This window comes from Prionailurus viverrinus, chromosome C1 (assembly GCF_022837055.1).
Source record: "Prionailurus viverrinus isolate Anna chromosome C1, UM_Priviv_1.0, whole genome shotgun sequence".
NCBI lineage: Eukaryota > Metazoa > Chordata > Mammalia > Carnivora > Felidae > Prionailurus > Prionailurus viverrinus.
Genome location: NC_062568.1, coordinates 90,873,776 through 90,895,933, shown reverse-complemented (window position 1 = coordinate 90,895,933; position 22,158 = coordinate 90,873,776). Strand labels below are relative to the sequence as shown.

Sequence of the window (22,158 nt, the reverse complement as noted above, 5' to 3'; positions counted from 1 at the left end):
CATGCCACTTTCCCAGGGAGCTAGGAGAAGTTGCGTTTCCTCCAAATGGGTTTATACCAACCAGGGAAGAGAAAAACATGGCATCCAGGAGACAGGATATTCAACAGAGGAGAGAAATAAAGGGAATACCCCAAGAGGTGGTGAATCGCAGGTGATCCCAGGGCACAGCTATGCATCAAGTCAAAAGGGCAACCAGAACGAATCCGAGAATGTCAATCGGCTCTGAGGGATTTCTTCAAGAAGAGGCTGATAGAATTATCTATGCATCTGAAAATACCACAAGGAAGTTGAGGTTGGAAGAGAAATGCTGAGTTCAACTTCAATAAGAAACAGATTCAGAGAAAAGCAAACACAGGAATAAACAAAACAGATATTAAAATCAGAGAGAATAAAAAATAGGGCAGGCAAGAAGTAATCGTTCTTCACCATATGGCTCTGTGAGCAGGATTTATATAGTCATAATAATGCCAAGTATGGCTATTATGCAAGGATAAAAACTCAGAAGTCAGCATGTTTGTATGGGGCCAGGAAGAGGGTATAGGAGTAAATTATCTTTCATGGTGAGAAGTCAACAAATAATGGCTAAAGACACACACACAATCACAAAGCCTGTTATTTATACATATACAGTTGACCCTGGGACAACTCAGCGGTTGGGGCACTGACCCACCGTATAGTCAAAAATCCAGATATAACTTTTGATTTCCCCCAAATTTAACTACTAATAGCCTACTGTGGACCAGAAGCTTTACCACTAACAAAAACACATATTTTGTATGTTATATGTATTTTATATTGTCATCTTCTAATAAAATAAGCTAGAGAAAAAAATGTTATTTAAAAACTCATAAAGAAGAGAAAATGCATTTACAGTACTGTATTTATCTCTAAAAATCTGCATAAAAGTGGACCCATGCAGTTCAAACCCATGCTGTTCAAGGATCAACTGTATACGTAAATAAAAGAATCCATTAGAAGAAGTAAAATGGTTGGCGAGAGGAAGACAGGGGAGAGAGAATTTGTCAGTAATTTTCTTATCTCGAATTTAAGTTCTAATCATGCTACTTGAATGTTTCTCAGTCCTATGGACCTTTTCCCCAGGAGCTGATCAATGTTAGATTGCGAGTTCATCTTTGGTAAAGCTTCATCCATGAGACACTGCTGGGCCTTAGTTGAGGCTCTCCATATGCTTCTTTCAGACACTCCAGAGCATTTCCAACCTCAGACCACATCCATGTTGTGCCTCAGCTTGAGAGTTCTTAGGCTAAGTGGGTAGTATAAACTCTTATAGTGGACGCCATGGTGTATTTCTCGGATCCTCCCTCAAGATCTGGGCACTCAGTTCTCCTGGTTGCCAGAGGTGAGGGCTGCTGATGGCCCATAGCTACATCCTTCTCCTGAACTGCCCTATACTCTCTACAGAAAGAAACTGCCTCTCCCGGTGTTACACTTCTCCCAAGGTTATACCTCTCCCTGGGGCAGCCCCTCCACAATGGTCTGGCCTTCTTGCTCAGTTGGACAACTGCAGGGCCATCCCAGCTCCTAAGTCCCTCTGGGGAAAAACTACAAGGCAACAGCACTGAAGTTCAAATTCTCACTCTGCCCAATCCTGCTGCCCTTGCTCCCTTTCATGTATTATTCCTGACAACCTCCTCCAGCCCCCCACCCCTCCAGCACTGGCAATTTAATGCACTTCCTGCAGTAAATCTGAGTCTCAGAGTCTATTTCCTAGTATATTGATCTATGAAAACTCCAAACACAAATATAGATGAAGTCAGTCTCATGGTTATAAATTCTAGGGGAAGGCTCCCCTACCCTCACTCCACACAGAGCTATGCTGTGACAGACAACCTTCCTCATTGTCTTGGTGGTGGATAGGTTTATTGTGGTCCACCCTTTTACTGAAGGTCAAGTCCTCTAGTGTACTTACTTTATTCTGAGAACTTAGTTTCTTCCACTTGCCTGGTGCTGGCCAAGGCCATTGTTATGGACTGAATTGTGGCTCCCCCCAACCCCCCACCAATTTCATATGTTGAAGACCTAACCCCCAATACCTCAGAATGTGACTGTGTTTAGATATGGGGTCATTAAAGAGTGAATGAAGTTAAAATGAGGTCACCAGGGTGAGCCCTAATCCAACAGTGTCCTTTTATGAACAGGAAATTAGGACATAGATACACACAAAGGGAAGATCAGGTGAAGACACAGTGGGGAGACCACCCTCTACAAGCCAAAGGGAGAAGCCCTAGGAGAAACCAACAGTGCCGACACCCTGATCGTGGACTCCAGCCTCCAGCACTGAAAGAAAATAAATGCCTGTTGTATAAGCCTCTTTGTGTGTAATGCTTTGTTAAAGCATCCCCAAAAACCTTCTGCCACTACGTTCCAGCCCTGTATGGACATCACAACCCAAGCCCCTCCTACTGAGCCCTGCAATCTTCACGAATTCTCACCCCAGGGAATATCCCATATTCTGTATCAATAGCTCTGATTTTCAACTCATCCTTTTTGGGCAGCAGAGGGCTCCTGGGGGCTGGAGACTGTCTTGCCTCTAACAGATCAGTGATGTCTTTTCTTGAGTATTCTATGTGTCTAACAGAGGAGGGTGAGCAGGTTCCAGTTTATCTATCCTACCCCACTGCCCTATCATTTGCCCTGACAACTAGAGAACTCATCTTCCCAGGATACCTGAGCTCTTCCAGGGGCCTGAAGGACTGTCCCACTTCCCAACGTCCTCTGTGTCACCTGGCACAGCAGACTGTGCTTTGCCAACAGGCACTCAGTAAGGATTGGATGAACACATTCACTAGCTGGGAAGAAGGATGGGCAGTTGGGTATGGAAGATGGTGGCAAGTGAGGAACAGGTTCCTTTCCTGGGGACAGAGGTTCTCTGCCTCCCTCTGGCTTCATCAATCATTTCCAAATCTCACTATGCCTACACTTTGACCCCTGGGAACAGAGTACCAGAAAATAACCTCTTGTCCAGGAGCAGCTACACCAAAGTTCACCTTCAAGAGACAACTCCCAGAGGATGAAATCACAGCCCTGGAATACAAGCAGACCCAAAAAACCCCTTCCTCTCCAACTGGCCAACCAAGCTGACTCAAAAGTGACTGAGAGGCAGTAGGGAAAGCCCTCACAAATTTCCCACAGGGAAAATTTGTGCCCAGAGCTCAAGCAAGGAGAGGCAAGGACCTGCTGGGCCTATTGAGAGGAGTCCAGCTGGGGCTCACCATCCAGCTCCCGAGCCACTGCCATGGCTGTGTGACGAGGACACCCCTGTGCTGATGACTCTGGACACATTTTTAATTAAATGCTGTATGCAGCACACAGAGAGAAAGGGGGGCAGAACATGCAGGTAGAAACAGCAGCTACGAGTACGTCATCTGGGGAAGATGTACTCTCCGAACAGCAGCAAAGGAGGCCCTTTCCATAGAACCCTGGACCGTTCTATCCAAGAAGAAGCGGAGGGTGGGCGGAGGAGGAGGGGGAGACAAGGGGCTCTGGCATCCCAACTATTTACGAAGTTGCAGTTTCCCCCTATTTTCATTCACTTGAAAAAGTCACTATTCCTTTTTCTGGGATCTTTACCTGCAAACATACATCCTGAACCTGCTGCAGCCATGGAGGCCTCAGCAGGGAGAGATCAAAAATTAGTGCAGGTCACCAGATATCTGAGTACGAACTGTATCAGGGGCTAAGAATACAGACTGGAGAAGACAGGGCCCCTACCTTTGAGGAGTGTGCAAAGAGCAGTAATTCAATGATTCAAGTATTATGTCAAGTTTCTGACTGACAGGTGTCCAATGGGCTACAGGAACCAAAGATAATTTAAATCAGCATGGAGGGCAAGGGAAGGCTTCCTGGAAGAGGTGATCTTTCATCACAATTTAAAATTTAACTAGGAAACAAAGGGTAGGGTCAAGAACAAAGAGCATCTGAGGGGTGCATGGTGTTGGGGCCAAGGGCAGGACACAAGGTTTGGGGTACTACAAGAATATTTGTGGGCTGGAGTGGCAGGAAGATGGGAGACGAGAAGAGGAGTCCAGCCAGGAGGGAGGGTCAAGACAACCGGGGGCCTCATGGAAAGCAAGGCAAAGGGATCTGACTAAAATGCCACTCCATATTCCATGTGCCCTCAGTGAGCTAGTGCCCTAAGAGAATCCTTGACAATATGGCCCTGAGGGTATGAGGGAGGAACCTGGGGGCAGGGAGCTTTGTCAGGATGAGGTTCCCCACCACATTTCCGCACTTCGCCCTGTTCTCCCCTCCTGGCTTCCACCTCTCAGAAGCACCCGTAGTTATCATTCACCCAGCACACTGACAGGAGCAAGTTATCCCACTGAACACCCCCAGGATGTGGCTCACAAGCTTCCTGCCCACATCCCTCTCACCACGTCACCCGCCTCAGAAGTGGCAGCCAGACGGTGGTTGGGAAGTTGTTCCTGAAGGTTCTCCACATCAAATCCACTTCACACTAAACTGTGAAAACAGCAGCCTGTGAAGAGGCCCGTGCTAACTCAAAGACCAGCAGGGATAAGACATCCTATCTAACGTAAGTAGCAACCACAAGCCGGGTGTCTCTGGGCTTATAAGCGCACACAAATATCTTGAAGAAGATACGAGGCACTGGCAACAAAGCTCATCCACAAGCAGCAGGATCTGGGGAAGAAAGAATTTAGGATGGGACAGAGATTTGCACTCTGTGTCTTTGGTCTCAGGAACTTTTATCATGTGCATATACTGTTTTTATCAATAAAAAGATCAACAAGCTACACAAAAGATCATTCTTCAAGCAGAATGTGAAGTGCGTGTTTACAGGACGTGGCACAAAAGACTTGGGCCTCACATATGACATTATCTAACGGAGGTGGGGCACAATGAGAAAAACTGCAATGAGGAAAATACATAGTGTGATGGATCACATTGCCTGTGGGGGATGGGTCCAGTCTGTGTGCCTGGTGAGGCTTCTTTGAGGGGTCAACCACGTCGAGATCGGTGGGAAGATGAACTTGCCTCAAAGACATGCTCTCCAGTCCTAAGGAAAGGTTGGGGTGTCTGAGAAAGGGGGGCAAAGGCCAGGTCAGGCCTGACCTTGCAGGCCACTGTCACTATTCAGATGTTACTCTCAGAAACCACTGGAGGGTGTCATGCCTTCCCCATCTCACAATATGTCAAATGAGAGATTGAGATTACCTAAGAAAGTTCTCAGACCTACTTTGCTGGGTTTATAGAAGACATGTGTAATCCACTCGAGGCCTCACAATTTACAAATAAAGAGAATTAAGTCCATTTATCCAATCATTTTTAAGGGACAAGAGTTCACACTAAAATCAGATACATTCTTTTCTAAATCCCCACATATAAAAAGAAAACCATCCCTTTCAAAAATTTTTTTCTAATTCTTAAATCTATTGATTCACTAAATTTTTGAGTGAGCTTTTTCTGGGATCTTAGTTTGGAGTACTTTTTTATTTAATGGAGCTAGGTATCTTAGGAAAGTTTTTCCCCTGAGAATGTTTCAAATATATCTTCATTCCCCACAGAACGTGTATTGAGTGACTCGAAATTAACTTGCACTCATTCAAACCTCAAAAAAGAGTCAGAATGCATTTTCCTAAATCATTCCGACAAAGACATCAATGATGTCAAAACCCTGAGTTTTGAAACACAACTTCTGTTCTCTTTCTAGCCTTACTATTAAAATAGACTTTTTTCAGTTTGTCCCTAACACGACTGGCATTTTCCGTGCTGCCTACCGATTATAAACAGAACCAATTTTAAAACCAAACTAGGGCTCTTTCTGCAATATTCAAGATGTATTACCATCTGGTCTTATATCGGCATTTTTAACGGGTCCAAAATCTCTTTATTACGAAGTATTATCACAAATGATCCATATCCCTTTCAAAGCACACATTCTTTTCAAGACACTTCCAAGTCACAAACTTTGAAAGCTCACTTAATTTTTCAAGCTATATCAGACATGAGAATGTCAACCATAGTTACGTACACAACTGATTTATCACAGATATAACTTGGTAATACTGACCAAAGCTAGTCTTTTAGGAATTACTAACCTGAGAAAACACAGCATACCAGCATACCTGAGTACCTGGAAGCTTAACAGGAGGTGAAGGGTCTTTATTTGCAATGTACATCCTATGTAAAAGATATGAACCTTTCCAATAGACTGAGAAAAGAACCATCCCTAAAACTTACACAATCCATCATCACTTCCAAACACAAAAAAGACAAGAGCATTTCTTTAGAAGATGCTTAGCAAAAATCAGCACCCAAGATAAAATAGAAAATGGCAGGTAAGGAGATCAAGATGGGAATTCCAAGTGACTATGGTAGATGCCACTCCAAGACACTGCCCTTAGCAAGAGAATGGCCGTGATGAGGAACGGACTGTCCCAAAAATGTATCAACAGTTTGTAAAATAAATGAGATCTCAACCTGGTATTTAAATAAACCTTTAGATCACATTTGTCTTTTTCTAATAAATATTTTCCTTCCACCTGATTTTAAAAACAAAAAGAAAATGGGGCGCCTGGGTGGCCCACTCAGTTGGGCGTCCGACTTCGGCTCAGGTCATGATCTCATGTTTCGTGGCTTCGGACCCTGCGTCGGGCTCTGTGCTGACAGCTCGGAGCCTGGGGCCTGCTTCGGATTCTGTGTCTCCCTCTCTCTCTGCCTCCCCGGCTCATGCTTTGTCTCTGTCTCTCAAAAATAAATTTAAAAAAATTTTTTTAATTAAAAAAAAGAAAGAAAGAAAAGTGTTGTGTTTTTTTTTTTAAATCTCTCTCAGGTCATTCATTCAACAATCTTGCGTACTGATTCCATACAAGAATGGATGCTCCTCCTTCTCCCAGAGTGGCAAGACATAATGATTACTAGCCTTCTTCTCATTGCCATGATTATCAGCCCCTGTCAACACACACCCACACACCCACACACCCACACACCCACACACCCACACACCCACACATGCAGAGACTTCTCTGCCATCTCAAAGCATCACAGGTAGTTATTCAACAGCAATTCTCTTTAAAAAGCCTAACTGTTCAATAGGGGCACCTGGGTGGCTCAGTTGGTTAAACATCTGACTTCAACTCAGGTCATGATCTCATAGTGAGGGAGTTCGAGCCCCATATCGGGCTCTGTGCCTACAGTTCAGAGCCTGGAGCCTGCTTGGGATTATGTGTCTCCCTCTCTCTCTGCTCCTCCCCAGCTTGCACTCTGTCTCACTCTCAAAAATAAATAAACATTAAAAAAATAATAAATAAATAAATAAAAATAAAGACTAACTGGTCCAACCTAACCATTTCGTTGGATAACGCAGGAGTTCACCAAGCTAACCTACCCCATTTCATCCCACATCTCTGTCAACCGCCTCCCTGGAAAATAAGAGTGGGGAGGGGATCAGCGTTCTTGTGACAATTTTTTTTTTTAATATAATGGGGCACCTGGAGGGCTCAGTCAGTTGGGTGTCTGACTTCGACTCAGGTCAGGATCTCACGGTTTGAGAGTTCAAGCCCTGCAACAGTCTCCCGGCTAACAGTGCAGAGCCCGTTTGGGCTTCTCTGTCTCTCCTTCTCAGCCCTTCACCTGCTTGTGTGCTCTCAAAATAAATAAATAATCCTGCTTTGGATTCTGTGTCTCCCTCTTTCTACCCCTCTCCTGCTCACGTGAATGCACTCTCTCTTGTGTACTCTCAAAAAAAAAAAAAAAAAAAGAAAAACATTAAAAAAATTTTTTTAAGTCTACCAACATGTAAATGTTGCTTTAAAAAGTGTTTTAAATATTTAATATTACAAATACATTTAGGAACCTAAAGGGTAAAAGGAACAACCCTAAACAATACAACCAGAGAGGAGCACAAAGCTTTAAAATATGAACTATAGGGGCTCCTGGTTGGTTGGGTGTCCGACTTCGGCTCAGGTCATGATCTCGCGGTTTGTGGGTTCGAGCCCTGCGTCCGGATCTGTGCTGACAGCTCAGAGCCTGGAGCCTGCTTCAGATTCTGTGTCTCCTCCTCTCTCTGCCCCTCCCATGCTCATGCTTTGTCTGTATCTTTCTCTTAATAATATATAAATGTTAAGAAAGATAAATAAATAAATAAAAATATGAAATATAAACGCACGCGTGCGTGCACACGCACACACACACAATAAAGCTACTCTTCATAGTTAAAGTGGGGAAAAATAGAACTCCTACATTTTTTCATTTAACTTGAAACCAACTTGGGAATAAACTGAATGTATTACAGAAATTAACACAGATCATGATATGATAGGCCAATGCCAACATTTTATAGGCAAGAATTTAGAGGATTTAAATGAAATACTTGCTAAAGAGTTAAAATCGTTTTAGAAGAAAAAGAAAACCCTTTTCAAAAGCAACATTCTAATTCCATATGCATTATGCAACAGTCTCTTCCTATTCAAGGAAATGGAACAAAATTTTCAAGATAACCCAACTGATCAGGCATGACATATGAAACCAGAATTTCCTCATAGTTTTTCCTGGTTATGAGATTAAGGACATCAAATGTAGTATTATTCTCCCAAAGGAAAGGCTTGTTCAGTATTTCTTCACAGTCACGTCCCCATTCAAACACCCATATGATAAAATCAAAACAGCTCTATTAGGCACATGGACAAGTCTGAATAACTATTATTCTATTGGGAAATCACCACCCCTCCTACCATCTCTTTCTTTACATATGTAAATGATGGTGTGGATCCAGAACCCACCACCAGCCACCACAACCAAATTACCCTCCAGGGACCTCAAAGGGACTTGTTATTCTTGCTTTAGCATTTAAAAAAAAAAAAAAAAAAAAAAAAAAAAAAAAAAGGAGGCAAGAGGAAGGAAGGAAGAGCTATTTTCAGGAATCAGAATTTCTCTTGATTAGATTTCTGGCTCACTGTAAATGTTTATACTCTGAAATGCATTACCCTCTGCTTCTAAATGTTTGGCTTTTTCTAGAGCCAAGATAAGGTACAGTGTTTCCAATATAAATTGCGTCAAGTAATATATGCCTAGTTTTGCAGGGAGCATTTGGTCAAATTCTAATATTGCCTCCTGGGAGCCAACACCAACTTCCAGCAGCCAATCTGTGCAGAATAGAATTTTAAACACACACAGAGCAGACACAGCCCTTCCAGCAGACACAGCCCTTTCTTCTCCCACTGAGGAATGTCACATGAGACATCTTGCATGACACTTATCACTAAGAATATAGATCTTCCTGTTAAGGTAATGAATTAATCACAAAATGCACAAAGTACATTCCTCTCACCCCAGCATTAAAAAACATGGTGGTTTCTACCAAGGTTGAGATGAAGCTTAATGTCATTGCTTAAGCTTATAAACCACTGCACAATTAATAAGAATTAATAGCACATGCACATTTCTTCAGGCTGCAAATGTTAGCTGAGAAAATGCACGTCAGAGGGCTTTCTAACACCCAAACAGGATTATCCACAGACAGAAAGTAGATTATCCATAAGCAGAAAGTGTTCAATTATCTTAGTTTTTCTTGATTGTAATAAATGTTTTTGTTTGCATTGCCAGTGAAAACTTGACAAAGGACCTCCCATTTCTCTTTCATTAAAATGTGCACATGATTTTCATCCAAACCTTACACAGATATAAGGGGCAGAGAGAGGATGTACTGTAATATTGTACTCATCTGGTTGCATTAGGCTCAAAATACAAATCTCAAGGATCTAGATTTGTCACATGTCAGCCCAAGCTGAAGGCATCCACCAAGAGAGTATTTTCCCTATTCAAGCTGGCAGCCAGAATTCACTGCCACAAAGAGGCATACTGATGAGAGCCAAGGCTCCCAGTGTCCCTCTCCATTTCTTCTTAACCACCTCTTCCCTCTGCAGAGAAGCCATTTTACTAATTTATAAGTACCCTCTCTTACCATCTACAAAAATTTACTCGTCAATAATAGTCAACTAAAAGCAAAAGCACATCCCACAGGAGTCAGAGAATAAAACACACAACAGCAGCACGGATCGATCAGCAGGACTTGGGCTACTTACTAAAGGCAGCCACCGCCAGGGCCAGGGTGACAATAATGGAGAACCAGGAGACCCACAACGCCTTCTTTCGGTAGTTCTGGGCTTCGTGAGGTTTGAGTCGAGTGCTGCTTTCTAGTAAGCCTGACAAAAACAAGGAGAAAAGGAAGTTAGACATTTCCTTATTAAGAAACCCACAGCCAGAGCTACACTTTCTTATCCAAGGATTGCAAACTGACAGCCTGTGGGCCAAGATGTGTTTTGTTTGGCCCACGCTGTGTTTTAACAATTAGGAGAGTTCACATGGAAATCAGGCTCTCTGGCATCTCTTGAAAAATCATAGGCTCTAGCAATACGGGACATGGATTCTTGCAGTGTGACAGCACTTGTACACTTTAGAAGGAGCCCACAGACCCACTCACCCTATCGGTCATCCCCTGCCCTCATATTAACTCAGCTATGTAAGTGTTGCCCTAACAAGGCCCTTCAGTTAAGAAAACAGCACAATTAGTCCACATTCAACTGGGCATTCAGGCTCCTCAGCTGTAGGCATTGATTTGCATTGATCCACCAGCACCGCCCCAACTCGGTCAAAGAAACTTTTCCCAAAGAGTCACGAACCCCAAATACCTTCATTGCTCCCTTCAACAATTAATGGGAAGAGGAGGAGGATTTCTCTTTGATCACAACCAACAACGGTCATCAGGCCTACATTATAGGCCACGTTTTCTTCCCTTCTCTTTCTGCTCTATAGTATGCATCGCTTTGTACCAAAGCTATGTTAAACAACTCTCAGATTATTAAAGAAAGCTAAAACTGGAGGTCACTTTCTGGGCAGGCCATGTTTAAGAAAGATTTGATTTTGTCTCCGATGCTTTCAATGTTGAGGGTCCTTGACACCAACAGAACTTCATGATGTCTTAAGAGGCAAGGCTCAAGCTTCATTTGCCTTGGGTTGAGGACTAAAACATCTTGAGCATGATCCTGATTTATACTTTTTCTTCTTCTTTGGAAATAGATTGTATATGGCATCTCTTAGTTGCATGAAGAACCAAATTCAGTGACGCATTCTGTATCAATAGGAGCTTAGAACAACATCTCTGGCTGAATAGCCCACAATACACCTTTCAGAGGTGAAGCTTCATCCTACCAGCTCCAAACAATGAAGAAATAGGTGGTCAAAGCTTAGGCACCCATTTGTACAGTGTCTCATGGCATGCAACAGATCACACCTGGCACACCACGTAAAAGACATCATCCCATTTGACCAGTGGGGCACCACACAGCCTCTGGCTGCTGAATACTGCACCCTCTTCAAAAATTACAACAAAGACCCTGTTAAAACTTCTCAATTCCATTTACTACCCAGACTCAAGCACTTTGAACAAGTCCTTAAACAAAGCAAGAGGAAATGTCAAGGAGACCGCCCAATGAACCCAGCCTACAGCCCAGAGATTTTTAAATAATCAAAACCTGTAGATTTACATCAAAGCAAAAGGGAGAAGAGGTTGCAAAAGGTAGATATAAACACATCTCTATTACCTCACTGTAAAAATCTCCCCAAACCTTCTTTAATACATGTACCTGAATGAAAAAAGAAAAAACCTCTCTTCTCAAATTCTGCCTTAGGTACAAATGATTTCAAATTAAAATCCCTCGTCTATTTTTCTCCCTTTGTCTACTTTTCCCCTAGCTACCATACAACACCTTATTCTAATTTTCTACGACAATCACCCCAGTCTCCTGTTCTAGTCAACCTAGATCAAGCGAGTCCTACAGCCTCCCAATCATTTATTTTCCTTTTCCAGAAGGACATAAAAATTTTCCTTTCTTTCTGGACAATTGATTTTGAGGAGAAGTGAAGCTGTAACACTCACGTACTGACTCAAATAAGCAGTTCATTTGCTACGTATTCTGACACCAACAATCTTAAGAGGCTTATCCACTGGGGGTAAAAACAAGGTTCCTTTTAGAGGATTTAATTTTCTAAGATAAAGGACAACGATCTGGGTTTTCCATTCTGCTGTATAACATTTATTTTTCCTTCCAAAGCCAGCTGTTTGCAACAATAGGACTGGTCCTGACCACACACACCTGCCACATATTTCACCCCACAGCAAACCAGCACTCTGCTGAAGGAGTCAGCACTCTGCTGAAGGAGTCTCGGGGGTCGGCGCACGTGGGCTGCACTGCCCTAAGAGGGCACCTGAGTCCTCAAAGCAGCAGGACTGGAGATCCTTCCCCAGATCTGATCCTGTGTGTGTCCCCCACGAGAGATTTTCCATTTTAAAAATTAGGGGTGCCTGGGTGGCTCAGTTGGTTAAGCAACTGACTTCAGCTCAGGTCATGAGCCTGCAGCCCGTGGGTCTGAGCCCCATATCGGGCTCTGTGCTGAGAGCTCAGCGCCTGGAGCCTGCTTCAGATTTTGTGTCTGTCTGTCTGTCTGTCTGTCTCTCTCTCTCTCTGTTCCCCCCACACACACATACTCGTACTCTGTCTCTCAAAAATAAAAAAATTAACATTAAAAAACATTTTAATAAAAAAATAAAAATTGGAATAATTGTAATGCTAAGACTGTCCAAGAAGGCAGGTACTTCCCCATTTCCAACCTTTGTTTATCATCTCCTCCTACTGGTTTTCCCCGTAGAATGGAAAAACTTCTCCTCCTCCAAGGGGAGTATGATGACCTAGGAAGACCCATTGATGATCTGTCTACTTACAGGTGCCTCTACCTCTGCCCCCACACTGGCTGCACGCGAACTCACAAGCAGTGAGGAGGATTCCTAAAGTTTTCAGGATGCTGTGCTTCACAAGTAAAAGGCAGCCCAGCCTAGAGAAGCTAAGGCAGGCCGCTTATTGCATGTAGGGCTGTGTCCCTTGCTAAACATAGTTGGCCTCCACATGCAGATTTCCAATCTCACTCAGATTCCATATATTTGTAATCTGGGCCTGACGTTAGTAAGCTTAAGCATTGCATGAATGAAAGACTGATAACTTAGGATTTGAGAGGGAAATGCAAATATATGTGGTTAGGTTGAAGCCATTAGTCATTTCCATGCTAGTATGAATTAGTCCCAATTGCTTTCTCATAATAGTCACACTTGGATTTTCTGGAAAAATGGGGAATTTTTATTATATAGAAAGGTAGTAAGAAATGCAGAAGCATGTAACACTCTAAGCCTACTTAGGATTTGGAGCCAAATGAAGGGAAAATACTTGTGTTAAGAAGAGTGGATATTAAAAGAATGGGGGTGGAAATCCCAAGATAAACTTAGCCTATTTGTGGGGTGTCTAACCCCAAAAGTCTTAGACCACAGAACTCTTGCTCCCTGACTGCAAGGCTCAACCAAATGGCACTGCACTATCAGCTAGCTGGGTTTCTGGGAAGCAGCCCACATCACTTCTAAGGGGAAAATACCTCTGAAGTCCTAAAATACTGGCTAACAAAGCAAGCTTTTGATGGGAGTTAGACACAGTCTGCAAACAGGTCTAATAGCTCCAAAGGAAGTTAGGACAAGGACAAATACAGGTAACATGTCCAGGGTACCCACCCCCTCCCCCCACACACACACCCTATAGATATTTAGGCCTAGAAAAAAGCAAGCCAGGCATGATGGAGAGATGCACAGCAGGCGAGTGCTTCGGCTTCCTCCTCCCCGAACCCTCTCACCATTAGGGAAAAGGTAGCTGCAATCGAACTGTTCCCAAGGGATACAAAAATCGATATGGGAAAGATGCAGCCCCTTAAGAAGAAATAACACAAACACAAAAAATTACAATAAACCTCCCCAGGTAACCTGGTCTATTTAATAAAAATGATTCATCCATCATTAACTCTTTCCTGTCAGCAATAGGTCAAACAAAAGAATGTCACACTGACTTTCAGCTTTCAATGCCACACGGCACTGGGTTCTTTGGAGGACAGGGTCCATCCTAACAGAGAGGCTGTGTGTGATATACAGTGCTTTCACACAGTGACAGTTTATAAACAGTGAATGCTTTCATGCTATAATATAATGGAAAATGAAATTCACTTGACCAGTGAAAAAGAACCCTAAGATTTAATTCACAAGGGCTTGTTACACTTGAGCACGAGCTACAAAATAATGCTAAATATTAACTCGCCCTGGCACTTTTTTCTCCTCCTGCCGTTTTGTGGGGTGGGGAGAAATAGGCCAGCTTTTACAAATGACCTGCAATGCTACAAAAATAAGCTCAGCCCAGACTTCTTCTGTTGCTCTTCCACACAAAATGTTTAAATCCTACAATATTAGTTGCAGAGAGGGAAAGGTAAGTAACGTGCCCCATAATAAAACCGATGGGTTTTGTCGGGTGCTGGTGATGTCACCCACCTTCGGCTCTGTCACAGTAACTAGTTGTGTCGGAACAGGGGGGAGAGGAACCGCAACACACGTTATGACTGGAACAGCCCCAGCTCTCCCGGAGCAATCCCGGCCGGTTCTCTGGGATTGCTGTTTCCATGTCATTCTATCTCACATGCCACAGTTTAAAATTTCTAAGAGGAAAAAGATCGTGCATCCGAACACTAAACCGGAATAAAAATGTACAGGAGATACTAAGAATAGGACGGAAAACCTGCTAAGACGAAAATATAAAAATCCGCCACAGCCAACAAAACAAGGCTTCCAAGAAAAGGGGGTGGAGTGGCGATGAGCCGGCTCCCCCTGAAAAGGGCCTGGCTGCAAGAATGCCGCTTCGGCCACTAACCGGTTTTAGCCCAACCACTGAGTCTTTTTTGAGGGGGCCGAGCTGAATTTGGATTAAGAAGCAGAGAATATAGACGTGGCCAAGAAAACGGCTCCCTCCGGGCGGAAAGGAAACGAAGCAGGGAGGGAAAGAGGGATGGAGGAGAAGAGGCACGGGAATGAACAACGGAGTCTCTCCGGTTTCGTGCGGGCAACTCAAAGGGGGCATCGGCTGTGTGTTGGGAAGTTAGGGTTGGCCTCCCAGGAAAGGGACGTTCTCGGGATTCCAGGCCAGTGTCTCAGGAGGGGCTGGGGACGTGCGCTCCAGAAAGCACCAGGTTTCAGTGGCATCCATCCAGAGGAAGTTGGTGGTCCAAGCACAAGTGCCCCGGTCCTCTGCTCCCATCACCGGGGCAGCGACCCGTGGTAAACTGGATCCCCTGTTAAGTGGGGGCCGGGGGCCGCCGGACTTGCCTCGCCAGGACAGCCAGCTAGGCTCTATGGACCAGCTCCCCGAGGCTAACCCCGCAGACGGAAGTTCTCCCGGGGAGCCGCCGGGGGTCGAAGGGGGCTTGGAAGGAGGATGCACCGAGCTCAGGAGCCTCCGAGCTGAGCCGGGCCCGCAGTCCCCCGGGAGCACGGGGCTCCACAAGCAAAAAAACGCCCCCCGCAAACTTTTCCAGCGGGCTGGCCGAGAGGAGAGCACGGGCCCGCGCGAGGTCGGCCCGGAGGCTGCCCGGTTCTGGGGCTCCGGGGAAGGAGCGGCTGCCCGGGCGGCGCCGGCCCCGGGAGGTGGGGCTGCCGCGCTCCGCGCCCTCGCGGGGAAGTCCCGGCCACGCGCCCCCGAGCGCCCCGAGGCGCCGAGCACCGCGCCCCGCCAACCTGCGAGTCGGGAGAGGCGCGCCCGGAGCAGCGGCTCCGCTCCGCGCCTCGCCTCGCCGGCCGGCCGGGAGAAAGGGGCCGTGCCGGCGTGCGCTCACCTCGATCCTCCAGCCCGTCGCTGAATTGGCCGCTCTCGCTGATCCGCAGCTGCCGCTCCTCGTCGGGCTTGGGCGGCTCTCGCGCCGGGTAGTTCTGCGGGCCCGGGCCGGGGGCGGCGGCCGAGGGCTCGTGGCCCCGGGGCGGCGCTGGGACCGCGGGGCCCGGGGGGCTGCGGCGCTCGCTGCCCGCGGCCGGCTCCATGGCGCGAGGCGGCGGGGACTCGAGTCAGAAGTGCGAGGCGCCGCGGCTCAGGACCGGCAGAGGGACGGACCGACCGCTCGCGGAGGGAGGACGGGCGCCGAGGAGCGAAGGTGCGCCGGCAGCAGGCGGGGCGGGGGTGTTGGAGAGCCGCGCGGCTAGCGCGGCGGGTGGCAGAGGCTGGGGCAGCGCGTCGCCGCCGCGCTCCGCCCACGGGGGCAGGTGCGGGCTGCAGGGACCCGCCCCAAGGCCCCGGCGCCCGAGCCCGAGCCCGGAGGCCGGTGGGGAGGGAGGGATCCTGCGGAGCCCGGCGCCCGGAGGCTCGCGGGAACTGCTGGGAGGGGGGGGAGGAGGGGGGCTGACGAGGGTGTGACGGGAGACCGGCCCCACCCGCGCCGAGGGATGGTGCCCGGAGGGGACGCGCTCGGACCCGGTTCCCCAGCCGTCCGGGAAGGTGGCGGCCGCGTTCGCGCAGGAGAGCGGGCAGCGCCCTAATTTGACGTCCTTTCTCCTCCTGAGCTGCACTAGCTTCCGAGGCTGTGCAGGGTCTCCACCTGGGTTACCATCATCACCGCCCATCGCGGGAAAACGAGATTCACCTGCCGCCAAGCCCTCCCGGCTCTGGCTTTCCTCTAAGGAGCTTTGATTGCCCTCCCAATTTTTCTCTCCAGCTACTTAAGGGAACCGGGCAACCTTGGAACCACTCGAGCTCTAGAAGATATTTCGATGCCAAGGCTCCCCCATTGCGACTATCCCTGGGCCTTTGTCCTGGCTAGTCCCCTGCCAGCTCGCTATTTCCTCTCGCGGTATCCAAATCTTGCCATTTCTTCAAGACTCGGACGGAAGCCTCCCTCCTGCAAGAAGCCTCCCCTGACTGTCCTGGAGCAGCCGACCGCGCGGAGCCCGCACCCTCGAGCGGTCGGGCTAGTCTGCCCAACGAGGCAACCACCTTGCCCACGCCAAGGCCCACGCCAGCTCTCTTGGAGCTCCGGGAGGTGCAGGGGGCAGGGGGCGGGGAGCGGGGAGCTGTTGGGGACCGGCCGTTTATTAGATTAAGCTTGAATTGAACGGTATCAACATCAAAACTCCAGAGTCTAGATTTCATCTGTAGATGAACATCAGACTTCAAATTTAATGAGTCCCTTAAAATGTCAGTTCCTCACTTAAAGCCTGCCTACTTTTTTGAAGAAGCACGCTTTTTTGAAGAGTAACCAGTTTCCTTTCTCATTTTCATTTTGCCTACAACCGAAATCAGAGTGGAATTTAAATGTCTTTGTGGTGCAGTGGACACTAGAAACGGGAAGAATGTCTCGTTTTACTTTGTGTTGTCGGGTTGGAATGAGAAAATCTTAGTTGACCTTGGCCAACTCACTTTACCTTTTTTAACTTTTTTTAATGTGTATTTATTTTTGAGAGAGAGAGAGAGAGAGAGAGAAAGAGAGAGACCAAGCGCTAGCGGGGGTTGGGCAGAGAGAGAGGGAAACAGAATCTGAAGCAGGCTCCAGGCTCTGAGCCCTCAGCACAGGGCCAGACCCTGGGCTCGAACTCACCAACAGCTGGATCATGACTTGAGCCAAAGTCGGAGCCTTAACCTACTGAGGCACCCAGGCGCCCCTACTCACTTTCCCTTTTTAACCACTAATTTCTTTACAGACTGAAAGGGTTGGACTAGGTCATTTCAAATGTCCTTTCTTGATAGGGAAAGAGGGAGCAAGGGAAGTAAGAAAAAATGAAAAGAAGGAAAATCACTGCTTGGATTTAAAAAAAAAAAAAATGAATACTTATACCCACCAGTCTTGGTCCTGTCCTGGAGACAGACAAGCCTTCAGATACTGCAGACACCTTCCCCCACCTCGTTCGTTGTTCGTGCTCACCTAAACTTTTTCCCCTCTAGGTTATCCCCACTTGATCCCTCTTGTCAGTGGCTCTCAAACAGTAGAATCACGGAGAGGAGACTTTAAGAACAAAAATACGCAGGGCTCTGCTGCTGCTGCTGGAAATCTGATATCATAGGTGATGAAATTGGTCTGGTCTGGGATCTTAGCTTGGGTATTTTTTAAGCTCCTTTCCCATTCTAAGAATCACTTGGGAAGTTATTTATTTGTTTAAATGCTGATTCTGTACAGCTCCTCAAGATTCTGACTTAATGGATTCTGGGGTCTGGCTAGGAATCTTCGTTTGCATATCACACACACATACACACATACATATCCTGGTGTAGATTGTTCCGGGACCACATTGTAATTCTCATTACCTTACCACCCTCTACAATGTGGACTGTAGCTCTGCCCCTGCATGCATGCACACACCCCTGCTCGCTCGCTCGCTCGCGCTCTCTCGCGCACTCTCTCTCTCCCTCCTCCCCCCACAAGGTTTGTGTTCTCTCAAAGGAGCATGTAGCATTGTTCTTTCTTCTGGTTCCTCAATTGATTCTCTACTTCAGCACCTCTGAAATGTGAATGTGCAGGTGCATACCTGGGCTTCGTGTTAAAAGGCAGATTCTAACAGTTGGTTTGGGATGGAGGCTGAGAGTCCTTGCAAACCTCCAGGTGCTGCTGAGTTGCTGATCTGAAGACCACACTTTGAGAAGTAAGAATCTAGGAGTTATTTATTATTCATGGAATAAATATATTTTCCTTCAAGTTCCAGCTGCCCTAGTTCACTAAGCCATTCTTGTCTCCTCCGGAAAGATTTCTCTGACTCCAGCTCCCCCTGGGTGCTCCTTTTTGTGAACTATAACTGTTTAATAATTCACTGCGTATTTCAAGTGTGAGGCAGGAAATGTGGTGTTTGTCTGATCCTCATTTCCACTCACCCACCCACATCTACCTGGATGCCAAGGACACAGTGTTCCCCCAATCTCTACTGATTGGGAGGTAATATTAGCTTACATTCTTGGAGGACATACCGCGTGCCAGGCACCTTGCTAAGTGTTTTACGTGCATTGTCTCCGTTACTCAACTACTACTATCCTTTACAAAGGAAGAAATCAAGGCAAGTCTCCTGTTTAAACTCTATAACCACAGCCCACAGTGGTACCGCCCCCTAGGGGATATTTTGGAAACTTGCAGGTGCTTTAATTTGTTACCCCAATGAGGGGCAGAGCTAGGCTGTGGCATTTAGTAGAGGAGGGTCAGGGATACTGGGGTCCTGCCCTGCACAGAATGTTGCAGCACAATGAAGATTATTAGTGTCCCACATGGCTTTTATATGTCAGGCTGGACATTTGGGTTAGTTAAAATGTGCTTCTAATTACATTAGAATCCTAACTCTGTTTTACATATAAACACAAAATATTTTGCACCACACTGAATTTTCTGTAAATGCAACTGTATACGTCCAGGGAAAATCGCACTTTGCTCACTGTTTTGGAAAAGCAGGACACTGAAGCCAGTTCCACTCATGGCCTCTGAGTCAGCAATCAATACATCTGTGCCAGTCGAATGTATAACTGCCACACGGGCCCAGTAATTCCATGTGTGTACATGAATATTTTTATTTAGTTCTTATTTCAAAATGCCAAAAAAGGTGTCAATGATATTCCAGAGTCTTGTCTTAAATTATAAGTAGGTGCAAATACCTCACTACTTCCCTTTGACTTGTGAGGCAATTCTGACTAAGCATCTATAAAAGCAAATACATATTAGACTTTTTTGGCTTTATTTTTACTCCTCCTTTATTATGATTATGTCATTATATTGATGTATAAGTGTTAGCTATGAAATCCATTTCTTGACCACCTAGTGAATAATACAAAATAACCATTCTCAAAAGGGAGCCCTAAGTATCACAGCCAAGAGGAGCCTAAGAAGACACAACTAAATGTAACACGGTATTCTGGAAAGGATCCCAGAACAGGAAAAAACATTACGTAAAAACTAGGAGTATCTAACTAAAGCATGGGCTTTAGTTAGTAATGATATATCAATTATGGTTCGTTAGTTGTAGCAAATTTATCATACTAATGTAAGATGTCAACAATAGGGGAAGCTGGGTGCAGCATGTATAGGAAGTCTCTGTACCATCCTCTCAATTTTTCTGCAAATCTAAAACTGTCCTAAAAAATAAATTCTACTTTAAAAAAAAAAAAAAGGTAAAGTGGCAAGAGGATAGAGGGAGATCGGAAGGCTTGAGTCTAGAAGGTAGACATCCTAACCTTGAACTATGAATGCCCATTACAGAAGAGAGACCATGGAAAAACAAAGTATATGAGGTACTTGGAAACTCTAATACGGTCATCCAAAGAGAAATGTTCACCAACAATGGCAAGAAAGATAGAACAGGACAAGAATTAAACTAATATTTGTAATATTAAGCCTCTTCCACTGGCTTTTACCAGAATGTATTCTTAGTATCTTTAAGGATTTAAGAAATTTTACAAATTTTGTGAAATCTCAAATTTTCAAATCACCAGGCTTCCACCAGGACATTTGGGAAAGGCACATTTGGGTAAGAGCTTATAGACATATAACTTGACTGTTGAAAGATGAGAAGTTAAGTGATGGCTTCTTTTTTATTCTTATCTATTCTTTTTTGTAATTTCAGTAAATGTCTTTAGATCCCTAATCCTAGAAATACACACAGAGAAGAAAAGCCAAGAAGCTGAAGGAAACAAATGAGGCAGGAAGGGCCTCAGCTGGCACGGAAGTCACAGTTAATCTTGCTGGAGCCACCTGCTGAGGGTCATGAGTCCTAAAATGCTCCACTAAGAGTCCACTTAGTCACCACAACCCTATAAAGCACGTATTATCAGCATCCCTTCGTTGAAGATAAGGAAACTGAAGCTCAGGTTACATACCATTACCAGCGGACCCAGCAGTGGAGCTCCAAGGACAGTGCCCCTAACCACTGTGCTACAAGGCCACTATGGAAGAATCCAAAGATGACCAAGAGGATGGCTTCTATACCTGATTACCCTACATCATATTTTAGATTAAAGTATACTGTTTTTATTTCGTTTGCATGTAGACTTTGGAAACGCAACTACAAACATATTATTCACCTTTTTGAAGTCTTGGAGAAATGAACATGACATTTAGAGCTACTTACTGCGCCTTACAGTAAACTGTCCCATGACAGAGTATCTAAACTGAGCGTGAGAGTCAACCCAGAACAGCATTTGTATAGAAGGACCCTAAGATGTTTTCTTGGAAAGTGAGAAGTGTCTGTATGTATGCTTGCCTGTAGGTGTGACTGTTAAACTATAAACTCCCTTCCCCATACAAAAATTATAAATGAGGGCATTAGTATGGAACATTTGGAGAAACACCGTATCAGTAGGAAGCATTATGAAGAGGCTTGGTGTGCAAAATATTGTAATATTAAGACATACAAAAGAATTGTTAAGTGCTAGTTCCGCCTTAAAGGGACTCACATTCTAAACAGGATGGTACAGTCCTGCACCCCGCCCACCTTAGCCATGTGCTTTCTCCAAGTGTGTCTCCACTCAGTCTGCATGTTACAATCACCAATTTGTCCTGCTTTGTAGGGAATAATTCCTGGTTTTAGCACTGAAAAATCTGAGTCCTGGGAAACCCCCTCAGTGGGTCACCTTACTGGGATGCTTCTAAATATCCTGCTGCCCAAACCAATCCCCTGCCCAGTTGAATCAGGCTGTCGGGTTTCCCCGGCACATCCAGCCCTCATTGTACGATCCCGACTGCCAAAGTCCGCCTGGCCCAAATCCTCTGGGCTCTTCAGACCGCTGAGTGGCAGCAAGCAATCCTTCCCTTCAGGGGGGCGCTGGGCTTCACATGCTGGCAGATGGGGCCCAGCACCACTCACAGTGTTTCCGGACCTGGTAGCAGTGCGTCAGCACACATGTGATGGTGAGGACAGCCAGAACCACGATGGAGAATATCACCAAGGCGGTGATGGCCCGCTTTTTCTGGTTGGCAGCCACCATGGCCAGGAAGGTTTTGGAAGGAACTCCCCCACCCCACCCCACCCCACCCCCAAAAGCCCACAGGAAGGTGATTCCATTGTGCAGCCAAGGGTGAGAAAGCACTGCTCAAAGACAGTGCTTCTCCACTTGAATGTGCACAAGAACCACCTGGGGATCTTGGTAAAAAGCACATTTCAGCTAAGTAGGTCTGGGGTAGGGCGTGATTTTCTGCATTTCTAACAAGCTCCCAGGTGACACCAGTGTTGCTGGTGCACAGACCACCCTCTGGATGGCAAGGGTGTGGCATGCACTAGCATTTCTACTTTGAAAGAAACTCCAATATTGTTGA

The 22,158-nt window shown here is 45.8% G+C and overlaps 1 protein-coding gene and 1 long non-coding RNA gene across 3 annotated transcripts in view; one reads left to right on the top strand and one right to left on the bottom strand.

The window, feature by feature from the left end:
* The window catches only part of TMEM163 (transmembrane protein 163), a 272,496-nt gene extending 256,513 nt beyond the window's left edge, over positions 1 to 15,983 (bottom strand). For both annotated transcript variants that reach the window (XM_047869772.1, XM_047869770.1), the window contains exons 1-2: positions 15,727 to 15,983; positions 10,065 to 10,184 (exon numbers count right to left, since the gene is read on the bottom strand). In XM_047869772.1, the coding sequence (XP_047725728.1) occupies positions 10,065 to 10,184; positions 15,727 to 15,928 (322 nt within the window). In that variant the 5' untranslated portion in view covers positions 15,929 to 15,983. The remainder of the gene's footprint in view (positions 1 to 10,064; positions 10,185 to 15,726) is intronic.
* Positions 15,984 to 17,521: 1,538 nt separating this feature from the next.
* On the top strand, positions 17,522 to 21,885 carry LOC125171809 (uncharacterized). Its single transcript, XR_007154426.1, has 2 exons — positions 17,522 to 17,938; positions 18,393 to 21,885. It is a non-coding gene; the product is annotated as an uncharacterized LOC125171809 (long non-coding RNA).
* The last annotated feature ends 273 nt before the right edge of the window (positions 21,886 to 22,158 follow it).